The 20,051-nt window shown below is 52.2% G+C and overlaps 1 protein-coding gene across 1 annotated transcript in view; it reads right to left on the bottom strand.

The window, feature by feature from the left end:
* ITGA9 (integrin subunit alpha 9) overlaps positions 1–20,051 on the bottom strand; it is a 242,502-nt gene that overhangs the window by 211,869 nt on the left and 10,582 nt on the right. The window contains exons 2-4 of the mRNA XM_036431802.2: positions 15,123–15,250; positions 13,408–13,514; positions 8,180–8,303 (exon numbers count right to left, since the gene is read on the bottom strand). Coding sequence (XP_036287695.1) covers positions 8,180–8,303; positions 13,408–13,514; positions 15,123–15,250 — 359 coding nt within the window. The remainder of the gene's footprint in view (positions 1–8,179; positions 8,304–13,407; positions 13,515–15,122; positions 15,251–20,051) is intronic.

Below are 20,051 nucleotides of genomic sequence, written 5' to 3'. Positions count from 1 at the left end.
GGCTGGAGGGGCTGGGACAGGTCGGAAGGCGGCTCTCGGCTGTAGCCCGGTCTGAATTACGGGGCCTGCGTCACCCGAGTTGATGCATGAAGTTGTACGGCTCCTCATTCTAAAAACAGCAGAATTCCCCCTTGCGTAGCTGCTGGTTTCGCTAAAGCCCTGACTAAACAGAAGGCAATTCAGAGAGGGGGGTGGGAAATGCCGGTTTCCAGACATTCACAATCCACACAGCTCTCTGCCAGGAGCTTTTGAATTTTAATTCGGTTAAGAATAAACTTGGGTGGGGTCCCTCCCTGCACTCTTCCCAGACGCGGGTGGGATAAAACCAATCCCTGGAAAGATCAAGATTTATATACGGAGGAATGTATATCCTTCCTACCGATCTCTCTTCTTGCTACCCATCTGAGCACGTTTCATCTTTCAAAGCCAGTCTTTTGAACACACCAAACTTTAAAATTAGTTTTTCCATGGTTCCTTAGCTTAGCCATGAAATAAAATATCAGATTTTAAAAATATAAAGTTTTCCAGTTTTCAATTACTTCTGGGTGGGTTTTTTTTTTTTTTTTTTTTTTTGTGTGTGTGTGTGTGTGTGTGTGTGTGTATGTGTTTTTGCTCAACTTGAGAGTGAAAACGAGGTAACTGACAGACAACCATTTAGAAGACAGCGACGCTGGGCAGATAGCTCTCGTACTAAGAAAGGCTAGGCCACCTACAAAACTGAAGAGAACACAGAACGAGCCTCCGCTGGGAGGGACCACCATCTAAATGGAAAAAAAAAAAAAAAAAAAAAAAAAAAAGATCTAAATAGCTAGGTTGGAGAGGAAGGGCCAGCGTTTTATCCAAATAATTGACCATTAAGCTATGGCGAGCATTAACTGCAAACTGCAATGACGCTGGAAACGTACAATTACGTGAGAAAAAGAGGCTTTGCCAGGGGAAGTGATCTTCAGGGGATGTCTCTAATTCTAATCCCAGCCATTCATTTTACAGATGAAATCACCATGGCTCAGAGACAGCGAGGCATTTATTTGAAGCCACACAGCTAATTACCTCTGCGGGGGGTGGGGGGGATTACAGAGCAAGGCTCCTGCCGGCCCATCTCTCCTTCAGCCGCACCATCATGCGTCACAGGGCGAGTGTCCGGTGGTAACATTCCTATCTTTAAAAAGAAAAATTTCCCCCCTCTGATGAATGGATAAATACCGTGGGGGATATTCGTGTGTTGGTGTGAGGCTGCTGGGGCGGGGCTAGACCAGACCTTGGTCCTGCAGCCTCAGTACTTGGTACTTGAGTTCTGGGTAGGAACGAAGGGGGTCTAACCAGCCTGAGCAGCACCGTGCCGGGGGAGGGAAGGCCAGGCGGGGGAGGGTCCAGCGATAACCTAGAGGAGGAAAGGCTGCCCTGGAGGCGGCGGGTACTTGTTTTACCCAGTTTTGCCCGTTGCTAGGCACCAGGGGTTTCCCACCCTGGTGGACTTCTGTTCCTGCCCGACCGTTCTTGCTCTGACCTTGTCCAACTGCCTACCACACATTCGTGGGAACGTTATTCAGCCTTAAAACAAAAAATGCTACCACGTGCTACAGCATGGGTGAACCCTGGGGACATCATGTAAAGAGAAATAAGCCAGGCACGAAAGGATAAAGACACTGATTCAACCAGTCGCTATGATGTGCACTGACCACTAGGGGGCAGACACTCAATGCAGGAGCAGCCTCCTGGTGGCTGGTCAGTGCGCTCCCCCTAGCTGGGCTCACGGCTGGCAAGCGCAGCTGAGGCAGCAATAGCCTCTCCCAACTCCATGGTAGCACTACCAAGCAGGGGCGGCAGGCACAGCAGACTCCTTCCTGGTCACCTGCCGCTTGGTGCACTGCTACATCCCTGTGGGGTCCTGGATTGCGAGAGGGCGCAGGCCAGGCTGAGGGACCACGCCCCTTCCCTTGCACAAATCGGTGCACCGGGCCTCTAGTGGCTTACATTTGTATCCAAGATAAAAATTCTTGGCACCAAAGGAAAAGCTCTGATGGGGCTCCCTGGACCCTGAGAGCCACTGCCAGAGACTTGGCCTCCTCCTCCAGCCCGGGCTATCCCCTCCAGCCACCCTTCCTCTCTCCCCCTCAGGGTTCTTTTCTGCCTTTACTGGCCCTGATTCAGAACTGAGTCTTTTTCATTATTTTTTAAACGAACTAATAAATATTAAAGATATAAAATGTTAAGAAGTAATGGAACATATAAAGTGAATTTCTCTGTTAGCCCAATATTTCGGGGGTTTTTTTACATACAATATTTTATATTAGTTTCTGGTGTACAGACCATCATATAACGTATACAATGACGCCATCCCACCCACAATAATCCTGGTACCCACCGGGCACCACACACAGTTATTATCCTATTGACTATATCCCCTATTCTGTATTGTACAGCCCCCGTGACTGTGTTGTAACTACTGCTTTGTGCTTCTGAGCCCATTCTCTCTTTTCACCCAGCCCCCAAACCACTTCCCTTTCGGCACCCTCAGTCTGTTCTTTGTATCTAGGAGTCTGTATCTGTTTTGTTTGTTCCTTATTTTGTTCTTCGGGTTCCACATACGTGAAATCCTACAGCATGTGTCTTTGTCTGACTTATTGGACTTAGCATAATACCTTCTAGGTCCATCCATGTTGTCACGAATCGTAAGATTTCTTTTTTTTTTTTTAAGGCCAATTAATATTCCATTGTACATAGGTACCACTTCTTCTTCACCCAATGGTCTACTGATTGGCACTTGGGTTGCTCCCATACCTTGGCTATTGTAAATAAAGCTGCAATGAACATAGGGGTACATCTATCTTTTTGAATTAGCGTTTTGGATGTCTTCAGATATATATCCAGTCGTGAAATTCCTGGGTCATAGGGTAGTTCTATTTTTAATTTTTTGAGGAACCTCCACACTGCTTTCCATTGGCTACACCAATCTGCATTCCCACCAGCAGTGCACATCCTCACCAAAACTTGCTGTTTATTGATTTATTGATGACAGCCATTCTGACAGGTGTGACAGTTTGTTATAGTGTTAATTTTCATTGCTCTTATGATTAGTGACTTTGAGCATTTTTTTTTTCATTTGTCTATTGGTCACCTGTATGTCCTCTTTGGACAAGTGTCTATTCAGGTCCTCGTGAGTTTTGTTTTGTTTTTAAGAAAGACTGCCAGAGGGCCTGGCCAGGAAAGAGTCTCAAAGTGTGACTTGGATGGTGCAGGACCTCAGGGAGTTGTCAGGATGGAGCTGGTGGAGTTCACTGGGCTAATTGCATCCCCTTTTAAGTGTTTGCTATATTTACTTAAATGAGATAGTGTTTATGAAAACTCTTTGGAAACCATAAAACCCTATGTAAATGCAGAGTTCTTTAATACAAATTTGTGTGTATGTGTGTGTGTGTGTGGGGGGGGGGGTTTCCCTTAAATTTTAAATGGATCAACTTAGACTTATCTACAAAACACACACAACAAAACAAAAACCTCAATTGCTTTTCATTTGTAAATGGACCTTGATTGATTTTTATCCCCTGGGGAGCCAGAGCTTCCAACATTAGAAGGGAGCTTTAAAAAGACCTTCACATCTGAATGGGTGATCTATTTCCTTCCCAAGAAATAAATGATCACTGTCCTTGGAGACACAAAATAAATTGGGAGTAAAAGGCCAACACGGCGACACCCTGCTAATAAAGTGGTACAAAAGCCTTTGGAGTCAATGGGATCATTTGACAGCACAGTAAAATGTGATAAATTCAAACCCCAACAACTCCAAACTTGAGAACATTATATATGTGGCATGAGTTAAACTCTAGATTATCTACTAAAAAAAAAAGAGAGTTTAACAAGCAAATCAATGGTGCAAATATTTAAGGCATGGTCATCTTTTCAAGAAGTCTTAGGATCATTTTATCAATATCCAGCTTTCTAACCTCCATTACCCATGAAAGCAGAATCTGCTAGATTCCTTCTGGGAATGTTTAAGAATACTATTATGGTAGTGAAAAGTTGATTAGAAAATTCACATTTACTGAATGCTCACTCTGAGCTAGGAACTGTGTTAAGCACGTTATATGCCTCAAATACCTCTTAAGCAGGGCTTGAATGCTCCCATTTTACAGGTCAAGGCACTGAGGGTCAAGGGCTTTGCCCAAAGTCACCCAGCCAGAGCGTAGGAGCTATGGGCTAAATCACAGGATTAAGTCAGCAATAAAGCCAGATTCTGAAAGTAGGTCTAATATATACTAGCACCCTCATTATGTTTGTCAGGGTTTAATCTGGAACACTTTTTGTTAGTATAATTGAGCTGCTCTCAAATTATTCCATATTAGTGAGGCCGTTCTATCACCATAAAAAGATTACTTTTTTTTATAAATATATTTTATTGATTTTTCACAGAGAGAAAGAGAGAGGGATAGAGAGTTAGAAACATTGATGAGAGAGAATCATCGACCAGCTGCCTCTTGTACACTCTCCACTGGTGATGTGCCCGCAACCAAGGTACATGCCCTTGACTGGAATCGAACTCAGGACCCTTCAGTCCGCAGGCTGACGCTCTATCCACTGAGCCAAACCGGTGCCGGAAAAAGATGACTTTTTTATAGCCCCACTCTGGCCAACCTCTGGCTTCCTCTCAACAGGTTCAAAGATGAAAGAAATCTCTGTATCTGATTTTATCAATGCACTGACGACCTTTGGGAGTCCTAAAATATCACGACTTGGCTAATAGCAGCTCATACTTTATAGAGCTTGCTCTTCAACTTACAAGGTTTTCGCCATATATGTCATCCCACCAACCCTGTGGGCTCCTCACAGATTCTGATGAAGCCAACCACAGATGGCGGTGACGATGCTGTGCGTGTATCGACCGTGAACTACATGGTCTGACTTAAAGGGCACGCTCCATGCATATATTTTACTTTGCCCTAAATTCGTTTTTTGTTTCCTATTCCCTCTACATTTCCCGGTTCCAAACAGGATATTCTGATAGCATTTCCCACCAACCCAGAAACAGGAAGCACCTGAAAAGTCATGAGAAAAAGGCCCTTGTGCCAAACCAAAGACCAATTTTTTAAGAATTCAAAAGTCTGAGGCATTTGGACAGGTGCCCGCACACTTAGAGGCTTTCCGTAATTAAACCAACCTCGCTGCCCTCCGAGGAGAGCACAGCGAGCCCTCGCGGGACCCGCAATGAGGCCACAATTACAGAACAACGCATGGTCTTCCTGGGTCCTTCCACCTGAGCTTCCTCATGATCCTCCCCCACGCCCACCCCCGCCCCAAGAAGTAAACGCAATGGAGCCATCACAGCACCCACTCCCACCGGGGGTCCAGCCACAGGCCTGTGGCTACGAAGCCAGAAGCAGCGAAGAGCAGGTCTGAACAAGCATCCCCACCCCCTTCCGTGGTCTCTCTGCTATTCCACAGAAAGTGCACCTTCCCCCACCCTGCACCACCACCCCCAAAGCCATGACCACCAGTGGACACCCACCATTCTTCTTCTATGCGCCCCACTAGACCACAGACTCTACATAGGTCTCGGTTTTTCCAGTTGTAAAATAAAATAATTCTGCCCTATTGCCAACTTGAACTTGGATGCAGCGTGAGCCCTTGGGGAGAGGTGCCCGGCATGGGATCCTCCGCCCCGCAAACAGCGGGCTCACTTCTGAAACATCGTGTTCCCTCTCTGTTCTCCCTTGTAGATGGGAAACTTCTTACCAGCTGAGACTAGGGTTTTATCTAGCAGGCACTTAGCACAGCATCTAACTTAATAAGCTTACCTGGACTAATTAAGGTGACAAACTAGTCGCCTCATGGTGATTGAACACACTTGGCTTGGTATAAAAAAAAAAAATTAGCCTATAATCTATAATAAAAGCACAATATGCTGATTAGACTAGACCAGCCGACCATCCAGATGAAGCCAGGGCTTTGAGGGAAGCCCGGGTCCCAGGTGCCAGAAGGAAGTGGGTGCCGGCAGCCGGGGAAAAGAAGGCTTACTCTTGCACGAATTTCGTGCATCGGGCCTCTAGTATGGTATATTAGCACATGTATGCTTAGCATATAGTGTATCGGCATATACATGCCAGGCAGAGTTCCAAGAACTGACAAATATTAACTCAATCCTCTTGGCAGCCCTTTGGGGGGGGGGGGGGGCCTACATGCAAAGACGTTAAATAACTCAACTGAAGTCACACCGTTCACAAGTGGCAGAGCCCGGGCTTGAGCGCTGGCAGCCGGGTCCCACGTCTGTGCCCTTGGCCACGGGGCTACGCTCCATTGTGTGGCACAGGAGTCACGGAATGGAAAGAAAAACTTGGCCTTGAGGAAGCCACACCACTTCTCTAGATGGCTGGCCTAGGTGATATCGGAAGGGTCACGGCAAACACCACAACACTTCCGCTGTTCCTGACCGCGCTGCGATCCCCGCCCGGTGAACAGAGAGCTTGCGTCACCGAATTTTTCCACATGAAGAGGAAATAACGGTTGCCCTCAGAGCCAATAGAGGTTTAGTGTGGACCACAAAACAGCGAGGAAGATCCCCAAAACCAACAGAGCACAGGCAAGAGCCCTCCATGAGGCCTGCGTGCCCCACCCCGCCGTTCTAGTCTTCTAGAGAAATCTGAGCTTCTGCCACCCCTGGCCTCTCACAAATGTTCTGTTCAATCCCCTGCTGTTCTAAGGGGCTGCTCTTCTACCCCAACACTCCCCACCTCAACCCCACCCTCTTACTGCTCCTGGTCCTCCTTCACATACACACACACACACACACACACGCACGCACGCACACACGCACGCACACATGCGATCCCATATCCTAACTCATTCTTTGATCCCGGAGGCATACACTGGGCAGGCAGAACACAGTCTTGACCCATAATTTTTGTATTTATACCACCTATCCCTCCCTCTTGACCGATTATAGGATTATCTATTTTTCAGATAAGGTTTTTCTTCAACTGGGGCAGTACAGAGATAAGCAGGGTCAGAGGTCCGTGTGCCTGCATGGCCCCGCCAGCTGATCAAATGCTGACATTGGGGAGGAGGCTCGTCCTCAGGGAAGGAGAGAGTCCGCGCCCCCTGCAGGGGCCCTGCCAGCTGCTCTGCGGAGCCATGTCACAGAACACCCTGCTCGGGCCACCTGAGTCCCGTCAGGGCCCGGAGGGTCCCCGCTGAGGCAGGGAAATGCAGGTGTCCGGTGTTTCTCAGCACTCTCGTTGGTGGCCACGGAATCTGAAACCTGGGGAAACCCAGGGAGGCCCAAAGGAAATGAGGACACAGGCGCATCAAGACTTCTGTCCAAACAAATAAGTTCGGGGGAGAATTTAAAACACAACAGCCGCCGGCCCTAGCGAGGAGACAGGTGCCGACTCCCTCAGAATGAGGCAAGCTCTCAGACTGAAGGAAATGGCAGTGTTTTCTGCATCCCTACAGCCGAATTCAACTCAACCGAATAATAACTGGCCCAATGGGTGCCCAGTGCCCGGCCTTTTGAGGATGCTAAGCAGGGAGCCTGAGGAGACACTTTTTCCTTCCAAGACCCCCCGCGGCCCCCGGGGAGCAGCTGTAACACTGGGCTGAGGGTGCGCCCGATTCTCAGGCCTCTGACAGGGTGCCCAGAGCAGACAGGAGGCAAGTCAGACTTCAGATGCGATGAAACTGAATCCCGGGAAACCTCTGTCCCCTGCCTCGGGCCGTTTGTCTGTGGGCATGGCCAGGAGTGTGCCAGGAGCCTACGTCCATCTGGGAGCTCCACGGGACTGTGGAGACTCTCTGAGCCAACCTCTGAATTGTCAGGCGAGGAAGCAGAGGCACAGAGGCAGAAAGCAAGTTCCCCAAGGCCACACAGCATCTGGCAGTTCCAGGAATCCAGGAGTTCTCTCTGGCGCCGTGGCTGGGACCGGGTGAATTTTGATCTCAGAGACTTCATGAAGTGTGGCAAGCACCAGGGGCTCTGGGGCAGAGACGGGCAAGGCCAGGCACGGCCCGGAACCGCAACCCCCTTCTCACTCTCCTCATTCCCTGGGCAGGACCTTGGCACCCAGAGGCCATCTGGGCCAGAGTGCTGCCCTTCTGTTCGAGTTTGGAAAGCTGGGGGACAGGCTGGGTGGGAGGTTGTTTGGGGCACCCCACGGGCAGACAGAGAGGGAGAACCCAGAGTGCTCACCTTCATAGCAAGGGATCAGCGTCCTGCCTTTGGCCTGGAGGTTGGACGGGATGATGTAGCAGAAGCCGTGGGGCAGGATGTGGTCTGTCTCGTAGAAGATGTTCTTCCAGCGGTGGGCACAGGCCTGGAGGACAGAGTGGGGTTCAGAGCAGGGAAGGGACTCCCCAGAGCCCCGTTGTAGGTCAGATCGCTCCAGGAAACACCGCTGCCCGCCAGCCTCACCATGCTTCATCCCTCCAGGCCACCTGCCAGGGGGACCCCGGACAAGGCCATCCTCTGCCCAAAGGCAAACAGGACACACCCCAAGGAGATGGGACACCCGAGTTCGGCCACACAGGCCTCTGGCCTTATGACGTGAAACTTTACGTAAAATGATCTCGTTAGTCCTTGTACCACAAGCCATCCTCCTCCTCCCCACGGGGTACCATTTCACACCCATAGCCCAGTGGTCGGCAAACTGTGGCTCGAGAGCCACGTGCGGCTCTTTAGCCCCTTGAGTGTGGCTCTTCCACAAAGTACCATGGCCAGGGCGAGTCTATGTTGAAGAAGTGGCGTTGGGAGACGTTTAAGTTTTTAAAAAATGTGGCTCTCCAAAGAAATGTCAATTGTTGTGCTGTTGATATTTGGCTCTGTGGACTCATGAGTTTGCCGACCACTGTCTCAGACCATCTCTCAATAGACTGAAACGATATGGTCCAAGGAGCTATAAACGTGTATCGTGAAGCCTTTCACTCTATTTCCACTCGGTAACTGATTTATTTTTGTGTGTGTGTGCGCGTGCGTGTGTGTATTTTAGTTCTGACTCAACGTGGATGGCTTGCAACCTGAATCCCTTATCATCGTCGAATTCCCCAGTACACCCTTTCCATGTCAGTGTACGGACGGAGCGGAGCCCGTGGCGGCCAGCGCCTGGCCTGTCTCACCGCGTTTCTGGGCCGGAGGGCCCGCGGCGAGGGCGGGTGTTTACTGAGCAGCACGCCTGCGCTCACCGGGAGGGGCTTGCGGCCCTGAGTGTCTAGTTTATGGCCCCCGCGTGTGTTTTTTAAGATCCATAAACTGTTTATGGAGGGATCTTAGGAAATTCCTCGAAGATCCAAACACTGCGTTTCCCGGTAAACGGAACGAAAATTAAGGCATTCCATGAGGTCAGCGAGCCAAGGGTCAGAGGCAGTGCGCGTGCAGGAAAAGTGCCTCCGAATATAAATTATGCAAAGAGAGGACTGTTTAGCCCCGATTATCGTTATATATACACACACGTCAGTCTGACCCCAGCATTTGAAAAAATTCCTAGACTGTCTCCAAAGCATTAATAACTCCATCAATCTCTCCGAACGGGCTCTGCTGGGAGGGGGGCGGGGGCAGAGGCAGGGAACAGGAAAGAGCACTCCCTGCAAACAGCAAGGTTTGACCCACTTGGACCCCCGTGATCCTAGCAAAGTGGGGGAGGGGCTAGCACCCTCCCTCCCCCCCCATCTTACAATCTTGCACATTTCAAATTATAAAGATTGTTTTTCCTCCCAAAAAGAATAAGAGGAAGAAGATGAGCATTCTAATGCAAAGGCCTTTTTTAACAGTGCACGCTTGCCGGGTAGGGGGGTACTGGGAAATGGGGGAGTTACTTGGCTTCTACGGATGGCTCAGCCACAAAGACACCCAAGTCCCCGCCTCTTGCACATGCATCTGTGATCCCCAGATGGCCAGATTTTGGCCAGGCCCTCAGGTCTTACCCCCGATCACCGAGAACCATGGCTGAGGGGAACAGGGCCATGATGCCCCAGACATCCCCAAACCCCTCCGAGGGAAGAAGGTGTGGCCTAGGGGGCACCGGGGAGGGGCCTCTGGGGTGCTGGGCACGCCTTCTGAGAACGCCACCAAGTGAAAACGCCTCAAGGTGCACATGGATCATCGATGCACTTTCCGGCATGCGGGTTAGAGCTCAATAAAAAGCTCACGTATAAAAAAATCAGGAAACAGTATGACAGAATTAAAAAAAAAAAAATAGCCACCCTGTGGCTTTGAAAAAAAGAGACAGATGACACATGGTAAACAGATAGGGGCTGCCCTGCGTTCAGGAAGGAAATGGCAAAGAGAGAGAGCCGAGAGCAGTGCTTCCACCCAGGAGCCATCTAGACGCATCCAGTGTGCTGTCTGAGCCCCAGAGACTCCTGGGAAGCAGGTACCAGCTGTGCAGTCTCTGAGCTGCCTCCCAGGCCCAGGAGAAGCGTCCGTGCCTGGGCTGCGTGTGTTGGCAGCTGCGGCAGAAAGGGATTTCCTTCCCTGGGTCTCAAACTGCCATTGGCACCCCGAGTGGAGGGTGAAAGTAGGGGGCAGGAAGGGGCTTGCCTCTGATCCCCAGGCTGTGGTCACACCCGGTCCCGCTTGTCCCTGGGGAAAACTGGCAAGGACAACAACACAACAACACCTGTGAGCTGGGCCTGGCAGATTCTAAGCCAAGGGCAGCCCAGCAGCCTGGCCCAACATCCAAGGTCTTGCCATGTCTGGCCACCCTTCACTGAGACACTGGACTTCCCATTAGTTTCCAATTCTCCATCTGTTCTTTACCCTGAAATCACCACTGAAGCCATTACACACACACACTCACACACACTCACACACTCACACACACTTCAGCTCTCCCGCCTCAACCCCAACCTCAGAATCCAATATTATGCTCCTTGACATGGGTGTCAGGCCTGCACCCCCAAGTACCGTCTGAGTTCTTCAAACATGTTTGAATAAAACACAGCTCCCCGATTTCAATGTTAAGATAAATACTTGCCTCCAAGAAAGCTTTGGCAGGTAGCCTTGAGACTGGGTTAAAGAACGGGCATCGATGTGAGAGAGACATGGATTGGTTGCCTCCCTCCCACACGAACCCCAAGGATCAAGCCTGCAACCAGAGGTACGTGCCCTTGACAGGAATCAAGCCCAGGAGCCTTCTGTCCCCGGGCTAACGCTCTGTTCACTGAGCCACGCTGGCCGGGGCTGATTCTGTGTTTTTGACAGGAAAAGCCATAAGGAATAGGCTGCTGTGGGTGCCCGCTCCTTCCTCAGCACCAGTGGCTGGTGGGATGGGCGGTGCGGTCATTGTGTAGAACGTGAGAGGAACTGCTCCGCGGGCAATGAACTAAGTGGATTCTCAAGGCACAGGGACCACAAACGCCCAGGTCTGCCTTCACCGCCTCCTTTGCTAAATCTTCCCCATAGTCCTCACTGCTAGGCACGGCCACTTGCCAACACTGAGTTGCAGTAACACATATGCCCCTGGCAACAAGCTCTCAGCCCCACAGAGCTGATCCTTCCGTAGGGAGAGGGGATGCCGTCACAGGAGCAGCCTCCGTGGGCTCCGGGCTCCCTCGAGCATCGCGTGCCAAGTGCCATCCGGCCACGCCTCCTCTGTCGGAATCTCAACCTCCAGGCCACCCTGAGATGGATCTGCTTCTCCCTCCTTCCCGGAGGAAGGCGGCAAGCTCTCTGGCCCTCCTGGGGCCCGGTGGTCCAGCCAGGATCAGGCCACTGCGGCTGGAGGAATGCAGAGGCCGGGAGAAGGTCCAAGGCGGCCATGACAGTGATTAAAGGACTAGAAACCAAGACTAACAGCGGGGTTGGGGACCCTCCGCAGGAGCCACGATGCTTTCCGGCGGGGAGGCCTCGCGATGCTGGCAACAGAATCCAGCTGCTCCCCTTGTGCTGAGAAGGAAGGCGGAAGGCAGATGAATGGCCTCGGCCATGGAGAAGTGTAACACGAAAGTGGCCCCAGGAGAGAGGATGGAAACATTCTGCCCAGGTCCTGAGGGAGAGCCTAGTTCCCCTGGGATAAGATATATGTAAAACCACACTGATAGAGGGAGCCCTCAATAACTGGCAGCTAGAGTAATTTCTCCCTCTTGAAATTATGCTTCTAGAACAAAGAGCGTTGGCCATGGCCAGGGTGATTAGAGCATCCTCCCACCATTCCAGGTTGCAAGTTCGATCCCCGGTCAGGGCACATATAAGAATCAACCATGCCCTGACTGGTTTGGCTCAGTGAATAGAGTGTCAGCCTGCGGACTGAAGTATCCCAGGTTCGATTCCAGTCAAGGGCATGTACCTTGGTTGTGGGCACATCCCCAATAGGGGGTATGCAGGAAGCAGCTGATCAATGATTCTCTGTCATCAGTGTTTCTAACTCTCTATCCCTCTCCCTTCCTCTCTGTAAAAAATCAATAAAATATATTTAAAAAATAAAAAAAGAGTCAACCAAAGAATGCATAAGTAAGTCTAACAACCAATCACTGTATCTCTCTCTTTCAAATCAATAAAATAAACATTTAAAAAATAACATGTATTTCATCCTATATGATAAAAGGGTAATATGCAAATTATCCCTTCCACCGGGAATTCGATCAGGAGGCGGGGCCGGCCCACCAACTGTCTGGGGCCCCTCCCCCTGACCACCCCCCCACGGATGGGGGCGGGGCCAACCCGCCAACCTCCTGTGTCCCCTCCCCACAGCTGGCCTGGCACTATGGACCCAGATCAGGGCAGGCTGGCCAGACCCTACCTGTGCACGAATCATGCACCAGGCCTCTAGTATAAATATAATGCTATACAGGAATAAAGAAGAGTGAACTCCTGATACACATAACTCGGATTAATCTCGGAAGTATTATTCTGAGTGAAAGGGGCCTTACACAAAAGAGTGCACAGGTGGGGCTCTGTGGGCACACAGTGGTAGAAAAAGCAAAAGTAACCCGCAGTACCAGCGTGCATGACAGTGGCTGCCTCGGGCGGGCGGGAAGCTGACTCGAAGGGAACATGAGAGAACTTCTTGGAAGGACAGAAACCATGTGTGTTGTGCTGCGGGGAGGGGGGGTGTTGCACGAATGTGTACAATTGTCAAAACCCAAACTGTAATCTTAAGATCTGTGCATTTTATGTACATTATAGTTCAGCTTAAAAAGACACGCACAAATATTTATGAGCAAGATTTACAAAGTACTTTTCCCCACACATCTTATTTATGTTTCCGCTGCCACATCTCTGCTCCCTGGGACAGACATTCTTATCGGACAGATGGAAGAAAAGAAAAAGATCCGTCGTTTCTCCAAACAGCAGTCCAGGGTAGGCAACCTCGGAGCCATGCCCCGGTCGCCATGCCACCCAGCTTTCCTGAGAGATCCAAGTCACTCACGCTCAGAGTGCCAGCCCTCCTGGCAGCACCCCCACCCCCTCCTGGGAGGTCTTACCAGGATTCGGCCATCAGCCCTGGGCTGCCGGGCCAGGCTCACCCCCATCCACTCATCATCCCGGTCTTCCCGGCAGGTCTTTCCGCAGGACGTTCCTCGATGGTTCCCTGGAAGGAGAAGAGGAAAACCAGGCCCGGGTGAGGGAAAGACGTCTGCTGGCTGCTTTTCTAAGGGCGGTCTACCCCCCAAATGTCTGCCACTGGCTCGGGAGGAAATAAGGACGCACAACAAAGTGTAAAATCAGCTCCCCCAACTATGCGTGCTGGGTGATCCGGCCAAGGCTGTTTGCATGGCAAGATGCTCTTGACGAAGGAGGCGGTGCCCCGGCCCATGTTCTGAAGCAAGCTCCACAGTGTGTTATGCCTCAGTAACAAGCAAGCAAGCCCACCAGGCATTTGGAGTGGCCCTAGAGAACACCAAGGACACCTCTCCTTTCCTGCTGAGGAGAATCATGGCAACACTTCATTTAGAAATATCAACAGTCAGAAGCCCTAGATGGGAAAGGACTACGGAGAAAGTGAGGAGCGGGAGTGATTATAAAAAAAAAACTAGAGGCCCGATGCACGAAATTCGTGCAAGAATAGGCCTTCCTTCTCCCAGTTTCCGGCACCGACTTCCCTCCAGCACCTGGGACCTGGGCTTCCCTCGCAGCCCCAGCTTCATCTGGAAGGTCATCCAGAAGGGTGTCCGAAAGGATTAGCATATTACGCTTTTATTATGATAGATAACTCCTACTTACTGAGTGCCTGCTGAGTGCCAAGTACAATTCTGGATAGTCACCTCTATTATCTCACACCATCTTCTCAAGGTAATACTGTGAGGTAGGAAGGCATCTTCGTCCTCGTGAGGAAACCGAGGCCTAAGAGGCTATGGGACATTCCCAGTAAGTCCCAACTAGTAACTGGCAGAGCTGAGCTCTGGACCCAGGCCGATCCGTCTGATTCCACTGGATCCGAGTGAGCTTTTAAACATATCCACTGACCATAGCTTTCCCTACTTAAAACATACCCTAAAATGGATTTCAATGGCCTCTCCCTTCAGACACCGGATGACAACCCTAACCCCTTCCCCCGCCTGCTGGGCCCTGTGTGAACAGCCCAGCCTACCTCTGCCTCCACGCTCTCCTGCTCGCCACTCCAGCCACACACCCCACTCTGTACCTGATAATGGCACCTGCTCCTCTGCTTGGAGGTTCTGCCTCCCACCTGCCCCGCTGACTGTGTGCATCTTTCTTATCAGGTGTAGATCCAACACCAGCTTCCCTCTGGTCTTCTTGCTGTCAAGTCTTGCTTTTTAATGTCTCTTTTGCCCACTAATTTGTAAGCATGGCAGGGTCTTTGTTCTGATGCTTAGAAAGTAATAGGTACTCTCTTCATGAAGGAAGGAAGGGAGGGAGGGAGGGAGGGAGGGAGGGAGGGAGGAAGGAAGGAAGGAAGGAAGGGAGGGAGGAAGGAAGGAAGGAAGGAAGGAAAAAAGAGAGGAAGGAATGAAGGAAGGAAGGAAGGAAGGAAGGAAGGAAAGAAGGGAGGGAGGGAGGGAGGAAGGGAGGGAGGGAGGGAGGAAGGGAGGGAGGGAGGGAGGAAAAAAGAGAGGAAGGAAGGGAGGGAGGGAGGGAGGGAGAAAGGAAAGAAAGAAGGAAGGCCGGCCGTCGGAGAAGAAAGAGGGAAGAATGAGGGTACAGAGCCCGTTCCCACTTTGCCGTCGATGTCACCCACCTCGAGCCATGTCCAGCTCAGTGCACCTCCGGTCAGGGTTGGTGTGGATGCGGCACTTAAACACAGCCCCCGGGGACTTCACGGACGTGCTGTACTTGGACTCGGCCTTCGGTGCGCCCACAAGGATCCTGCACATCGAGAAGAAAGGGCGTTCTGTCAAACCCAGGACCAGGAAAGAAGAGGCTGACGGCTAAATCCGTATGCGGCCACGGGCGGGCGGTCTGAATGCTCCCTGGAAAGCCATTCCCAGCATTGTGCTGTGCTGGCGGGGCCAGGAGGGAGGGCCTCCCTCATTGAACCTGGTGGATTGTCTGCCAGCACATTGAGAGCAGATGTTTGGTGCTCTCATATAATACATATAACCAACCAACAGTGCTTATCCAGAATCTATAAGAACGCCTACAAGTTGAGAAGGAAAATACAAGTATCCGATACCATAACGGGCCAAAGACTTGAATAGACACTTGATGAAAGACCATAACCAAGTGGCCAATTAACACATTTTAAGGTGCTCAACTATAGTTGTTATCAGAGGAATAACTAATGAGCTACCACCACACACCTACGAGGAGGCTAAATCCAAAAAGACCAAAAATATCAAGTGCTGGCAAGGAGTTGGAGCCACGGAAACCCTCGTACACTGCTGGTGGGAGTGTAAATCGTTAGAGCCATGTCGGGAGAAAAATTCAACAGTTTCTAATAACGCCACATATGTGCCCAGCCTGGGACCCACTCATTCCGTGTCTAGGAACATGCCCAAAGGAAATGCAGGCACGTGCCTACCAGGAGATAGGTACAAACGTGTTCACGGCTAAATATGTAAAGGCCACAATTAAAGAAGCTCAAAGTCCATCAGAGCTAGAATGGATAAGTAAGTTATGGTAGAGAAATACAATAGAATTCTACACGACCATGAACATCAGTGAACATCACTCAACTGCAGCCACACGGATAAATCTTATAAGTACTCACTGACTCCATGTACCTGAAGTTCAAAGCAGTGGAAGTGTTACTGTGGGGTTACGCGATCTGGATAATGGCTACCTCTGGGGAGGAGTGAGGGGTGGGGGAGGTGGAGGGGAGGACTGTAGTGAGGGAGGCGGGGCTTTCTGTGTACTCATGATGTTCTACTTTTCAACCTGAGCAGTGCTCACACAAATTTATGATCATTCTAATTAGACTGTATATATGATATGCTCACTCTCCTGGATGTATTAGACTTAAAAAAAACAATGATGTGAATCAATAAGATACATAGCCATACCGTTTCTCTTCCCTCCCCACCACACACACCATGCACACGTACGGGGGGGGGACACAGGAAAGACGTAGGCATAGGGCGGGATGACAAATGCATCCAACTCAAAGCATGGATGCCGTCATCGGCATGCAAACTGGGCAAGAACAAGGCCGTATGTCCTTCGTCTTGAACGGAAAGCTGCCTTGGGAACGGGCCGACCCCCGCAGAGCCCGTCCCTGAGGGAGGAAAAGAAGACAGACATGCCAAGAAGACAGAAAAGACACATGTGGGCCCGCGTGGGCACGGAACGCAGCGGAACAGCAGCCAGTTCCCCTCCAGATGTTACCAAAAACGACTCTGACCTACAGCTTCGTGCGTTGTTTCCGGAAAGCAGTCAGCCGAGGAGTGAGGGCAGAGAATACCAAACAGCCCCCATCAGGTACGGCCTGTGCTGAGCCACGAGCCACTTGGAAAAAGAACGTGCGCGATGGGACTGCAGACAAAACCCATGCTGATGTTCCAAGAGCAGAAGGCTCCAAGCCGCTCCTCGAGGCGAACACGAGCTGCTCTGCCTCTCCGGCGGCCTGGAAAGGGGGTGCGATCTCCCCAGCAAGCTTGTGGGCACCGTGAAATGGATCAGCTCCACTCACCTGGGCACCCCTTCTATAATTTTCATAACGCTGAGTACCCCTCGTACTCATGAGATCGTAGAATTAGGCGCAGCTCAGCACAGTGCAGTGCATGTCCCCACCAAACTCCGGTGCAACTCGTACCCCCACCAAACTCTTCCCCTACCCCTGGGGGTACGCGTACCACACTTTGGGAAACCCTGCCCTGGGTCATTTGTGCAAAAGGCTGTATAGGGAAGAATGACCCCCAACAGCCTTCCTAGGGACCCAGCTCCCCTCACGGTGTCATCTGGAGGTGTCGGACACTCACGCTTCACCCCCATCCTGGCCTCAAATGGCACTGCCTCTCCCCACACCCCCACCCCCAACCCGATGCGAAACAGAAGCCGGAGACCCTCAGACGGGCTTTCAGCAAGGCCGGCAGACATCACCAAGGACTCCCACGCCAAGAGACTCAGACCCATGTCATGTTCGTGGGAAGGCATGTGGGTCTCATCTTCACTGCCCCTGCCCCCACCCCTCCACACCCAGGGGGTGAAGGACCTCTGAGGAGGCCAGGAGCCGGGGAGACCACCCCCCGCTTCCCGGAGCGCTTCCTTCAGGATCTGTCCGGGACAGGCTGCGTTCTGTTCTGTGCGCATCAAGTCACACCCAAGCTGCCCCCCGGGCCCTCAGGGACACATAGGGGAGCTGCCCCTCCAGCTCACCAGGGTGGGCCACAGCTGCCGAATCTCCACGCTGCAGCATGTTCCCAAACAGACCACCCCGCCTCTGTCCCCCGCGCACGAGCACTCTGGCTGGCTCTCGGCTGCTCTGGCCGGCTCTCGGCTGCTCTAATGCAAACGCAGGATGACACAGGTAGGGATCAATTCCCCCGCCCCCCACCCCTGGCTTCTGGGCTGAGCTTCTCAGAGCCCCTAGGGCTGCTCTCCATACAGCCGGCCCTGTTTGCACAGGTGAGAAGCATTAACCGCCTGGAAAGGGGGTGCCATAGGGGGGACCTATCCAAGCCGCTGAAACAACCACGCCTTCCCACGTGTCTGCCTGTCGGATCTGGGCAGCATACTGTGCCGCCCCCGCTCGGAAACCCCGGGGGGGGGAGGGGGGGGGCTGGGTCTAAAAACTCCTACCGACTCCAAACCTACATCCGCGCCCCGTGAATACACGCCACTTGCAATTCGTTTGGCAAGAATGACAAAAATTAAACACAGGGAGAATTAATCTCCTACAGGGGCGGGCTGTTTCTCAGGCGCCTTCCCCGCCCCCCTCCAACGGCACTGGAGCCCTGCACACTTCAGACGGTGCCTCTGCTCCCAACGCACAGAGCGAACGGGAGCGCAGGCCATCCCAGCGGGCAGGGACCCTGGAGGGCCCGAGCCCAGGCACTGCTGCTCTCCGCCAGGACCAGAGAGGGAGAGGGGCAGCGCTTACATGGAACTCGAAAGTGGAGGATGGACCGGCTTCATTATCTTTCCCTTCCAAGTCCGAGGTACGTGAGGATTCTAACAACAGCTGATCAAGCATCGACCTATGAACCAGGAGGTCCCTGTTGGATTCCTAGTCAGGGCCCATGCCTGGGTTGCGGGCTTGATCCCCAGTAGGGGGCATGACGAAGGCAGCCCGTCCATGATTCCCTCTCATCACTGATGTTTCTCTCTCTCCCCTCCTCACCCTTCCTCTCTGCAATCAATAAAAAAAAAAAAAAAAAAAAAAAAAAAAAAACGTATTTTAAAAAATAAAGTAAGTTCAATGTGTGTGTGTGTTATTTTAAAGCACTGATAACAACCCTCTGGTTCCAACGCCGAATCAGCTGCTCGGACGAGAAAGGTTTCCCCAAGCCCCGTGTCATGGGAAATGAAGCGAGAGATCCGGGAGCGTGTGCATGCACACGTGCGCGCCCGGCTCGCAGGGGTGGTGGCACGGTGGAGCCTGAGCCTGTATCTCTGTGTTTACAGAACATCGTGGCTTCCTCCGCCTGGCGCTGCTCCGTACCCAGGCTGCGGGCCAGCAGGGCTGCGGCGGCGGCCGGCCAGCCGATGAGCTTGTCTTTTCTGAAGTGGGTTCAGCTGGCGATCGGCCAGGCTGATCCCGAGAGATAGAGCCAGCGCGACGGCCCAGGATTCGGGGCAAGCCGCTGAGGAGATGCCATCTGCTCTTTCTCATTCTCCTACGTTACGGAGAGACATCCCAGAAGCTTCCAACGTCCCCCCAGACCCTCCTTGGGACTCCTGACAAGACAAGACATTTCTTTCCTGTGTGCGGTCGTCATCTGAAAAGGCCGGAGTGTCCCGCACCCGGGAATAAACCATCGGGCTGGCGCTGACCTTTGTCCGAGACTCCCGGTGTGGTCCCCGGACCGGCAGCATGGAGAGCATCTGGGAGCCGGATGGGCGTGCGGCCGCTCGGGCCGCGTCCCCGGCCCGCTCCATGGGAAGGCACTTGGGAACAAGCTCTCCCTGTGACTTCCCGCCTAAAGGGTGCTTTGTACCCACCCCCCACCCCGATGACGGACAATCCTGTCCCCTTGAAGCCGGTCCGAACAGAGGACCCTTGAGAAGCCAGGCTTCCCTCCTATGCCGTCCCCGGGTAAAGATGCACCCAAACTCCAAAGGCACGGTGGTCCCCTGCTTCCCTCAGACGTCTGGATCTCTGATCGCGAGGACAATGGGCACGGGTTGGGCACGCGGGGGGCGCAGGTGCTGGGCGAGGCTCCCGACGGCAGAATCTTGCTTGAATCTTCACGGCGACCCTGTGGGCGGCACTGATATTCCCCCCGTTGTACCGACGGGGAAGCAGGTGGCCAGAGACGGTCCCGGGACTCGCCCATGCCCACTTAGCATGGTGGTAAGACGCCAAGCGGTAGCACGTGCCCTCACCATGCCCGCTGCCCGATTCTGCCCATCCCATATCAGCCAGCAGGAGGAAAGGGGAAGCAACAGGGGTCACGTGTCCTCTGCGATGCCAGCTGCTCACCCCAGTGACCTGCCTGAGAAAGCCCAGGAGAGGCCCGCAGGTGAGAACTCGGATGGGGAAGCCTTTTTCATGCCTAAGGACAGACTG

The sequence above is a fragment of the Pipistrellus kuhlii genome, unplaced genomic scaffold (assembly GCF_014108245.1).
Source record: "Pipistrellus kuhlii isolate mPipKuh1 unplaced genomic scaffold, mPipKuh1.p scaffold_m20_p_11, whole genome shotgun sequence".
Classification (NCBI taxonomy): Eukaryota; Metazoa; Chordata; class Mammalia; order Chiroptera; family Vespertilionidae; genus Pipistrellus; species Pipistrellus kuhlii.
The sequence above is the reverse complement of the archived record's forward strand: the minus strand, read 5'-3'. Positions and strand labels throughout refer to the sequence as shown.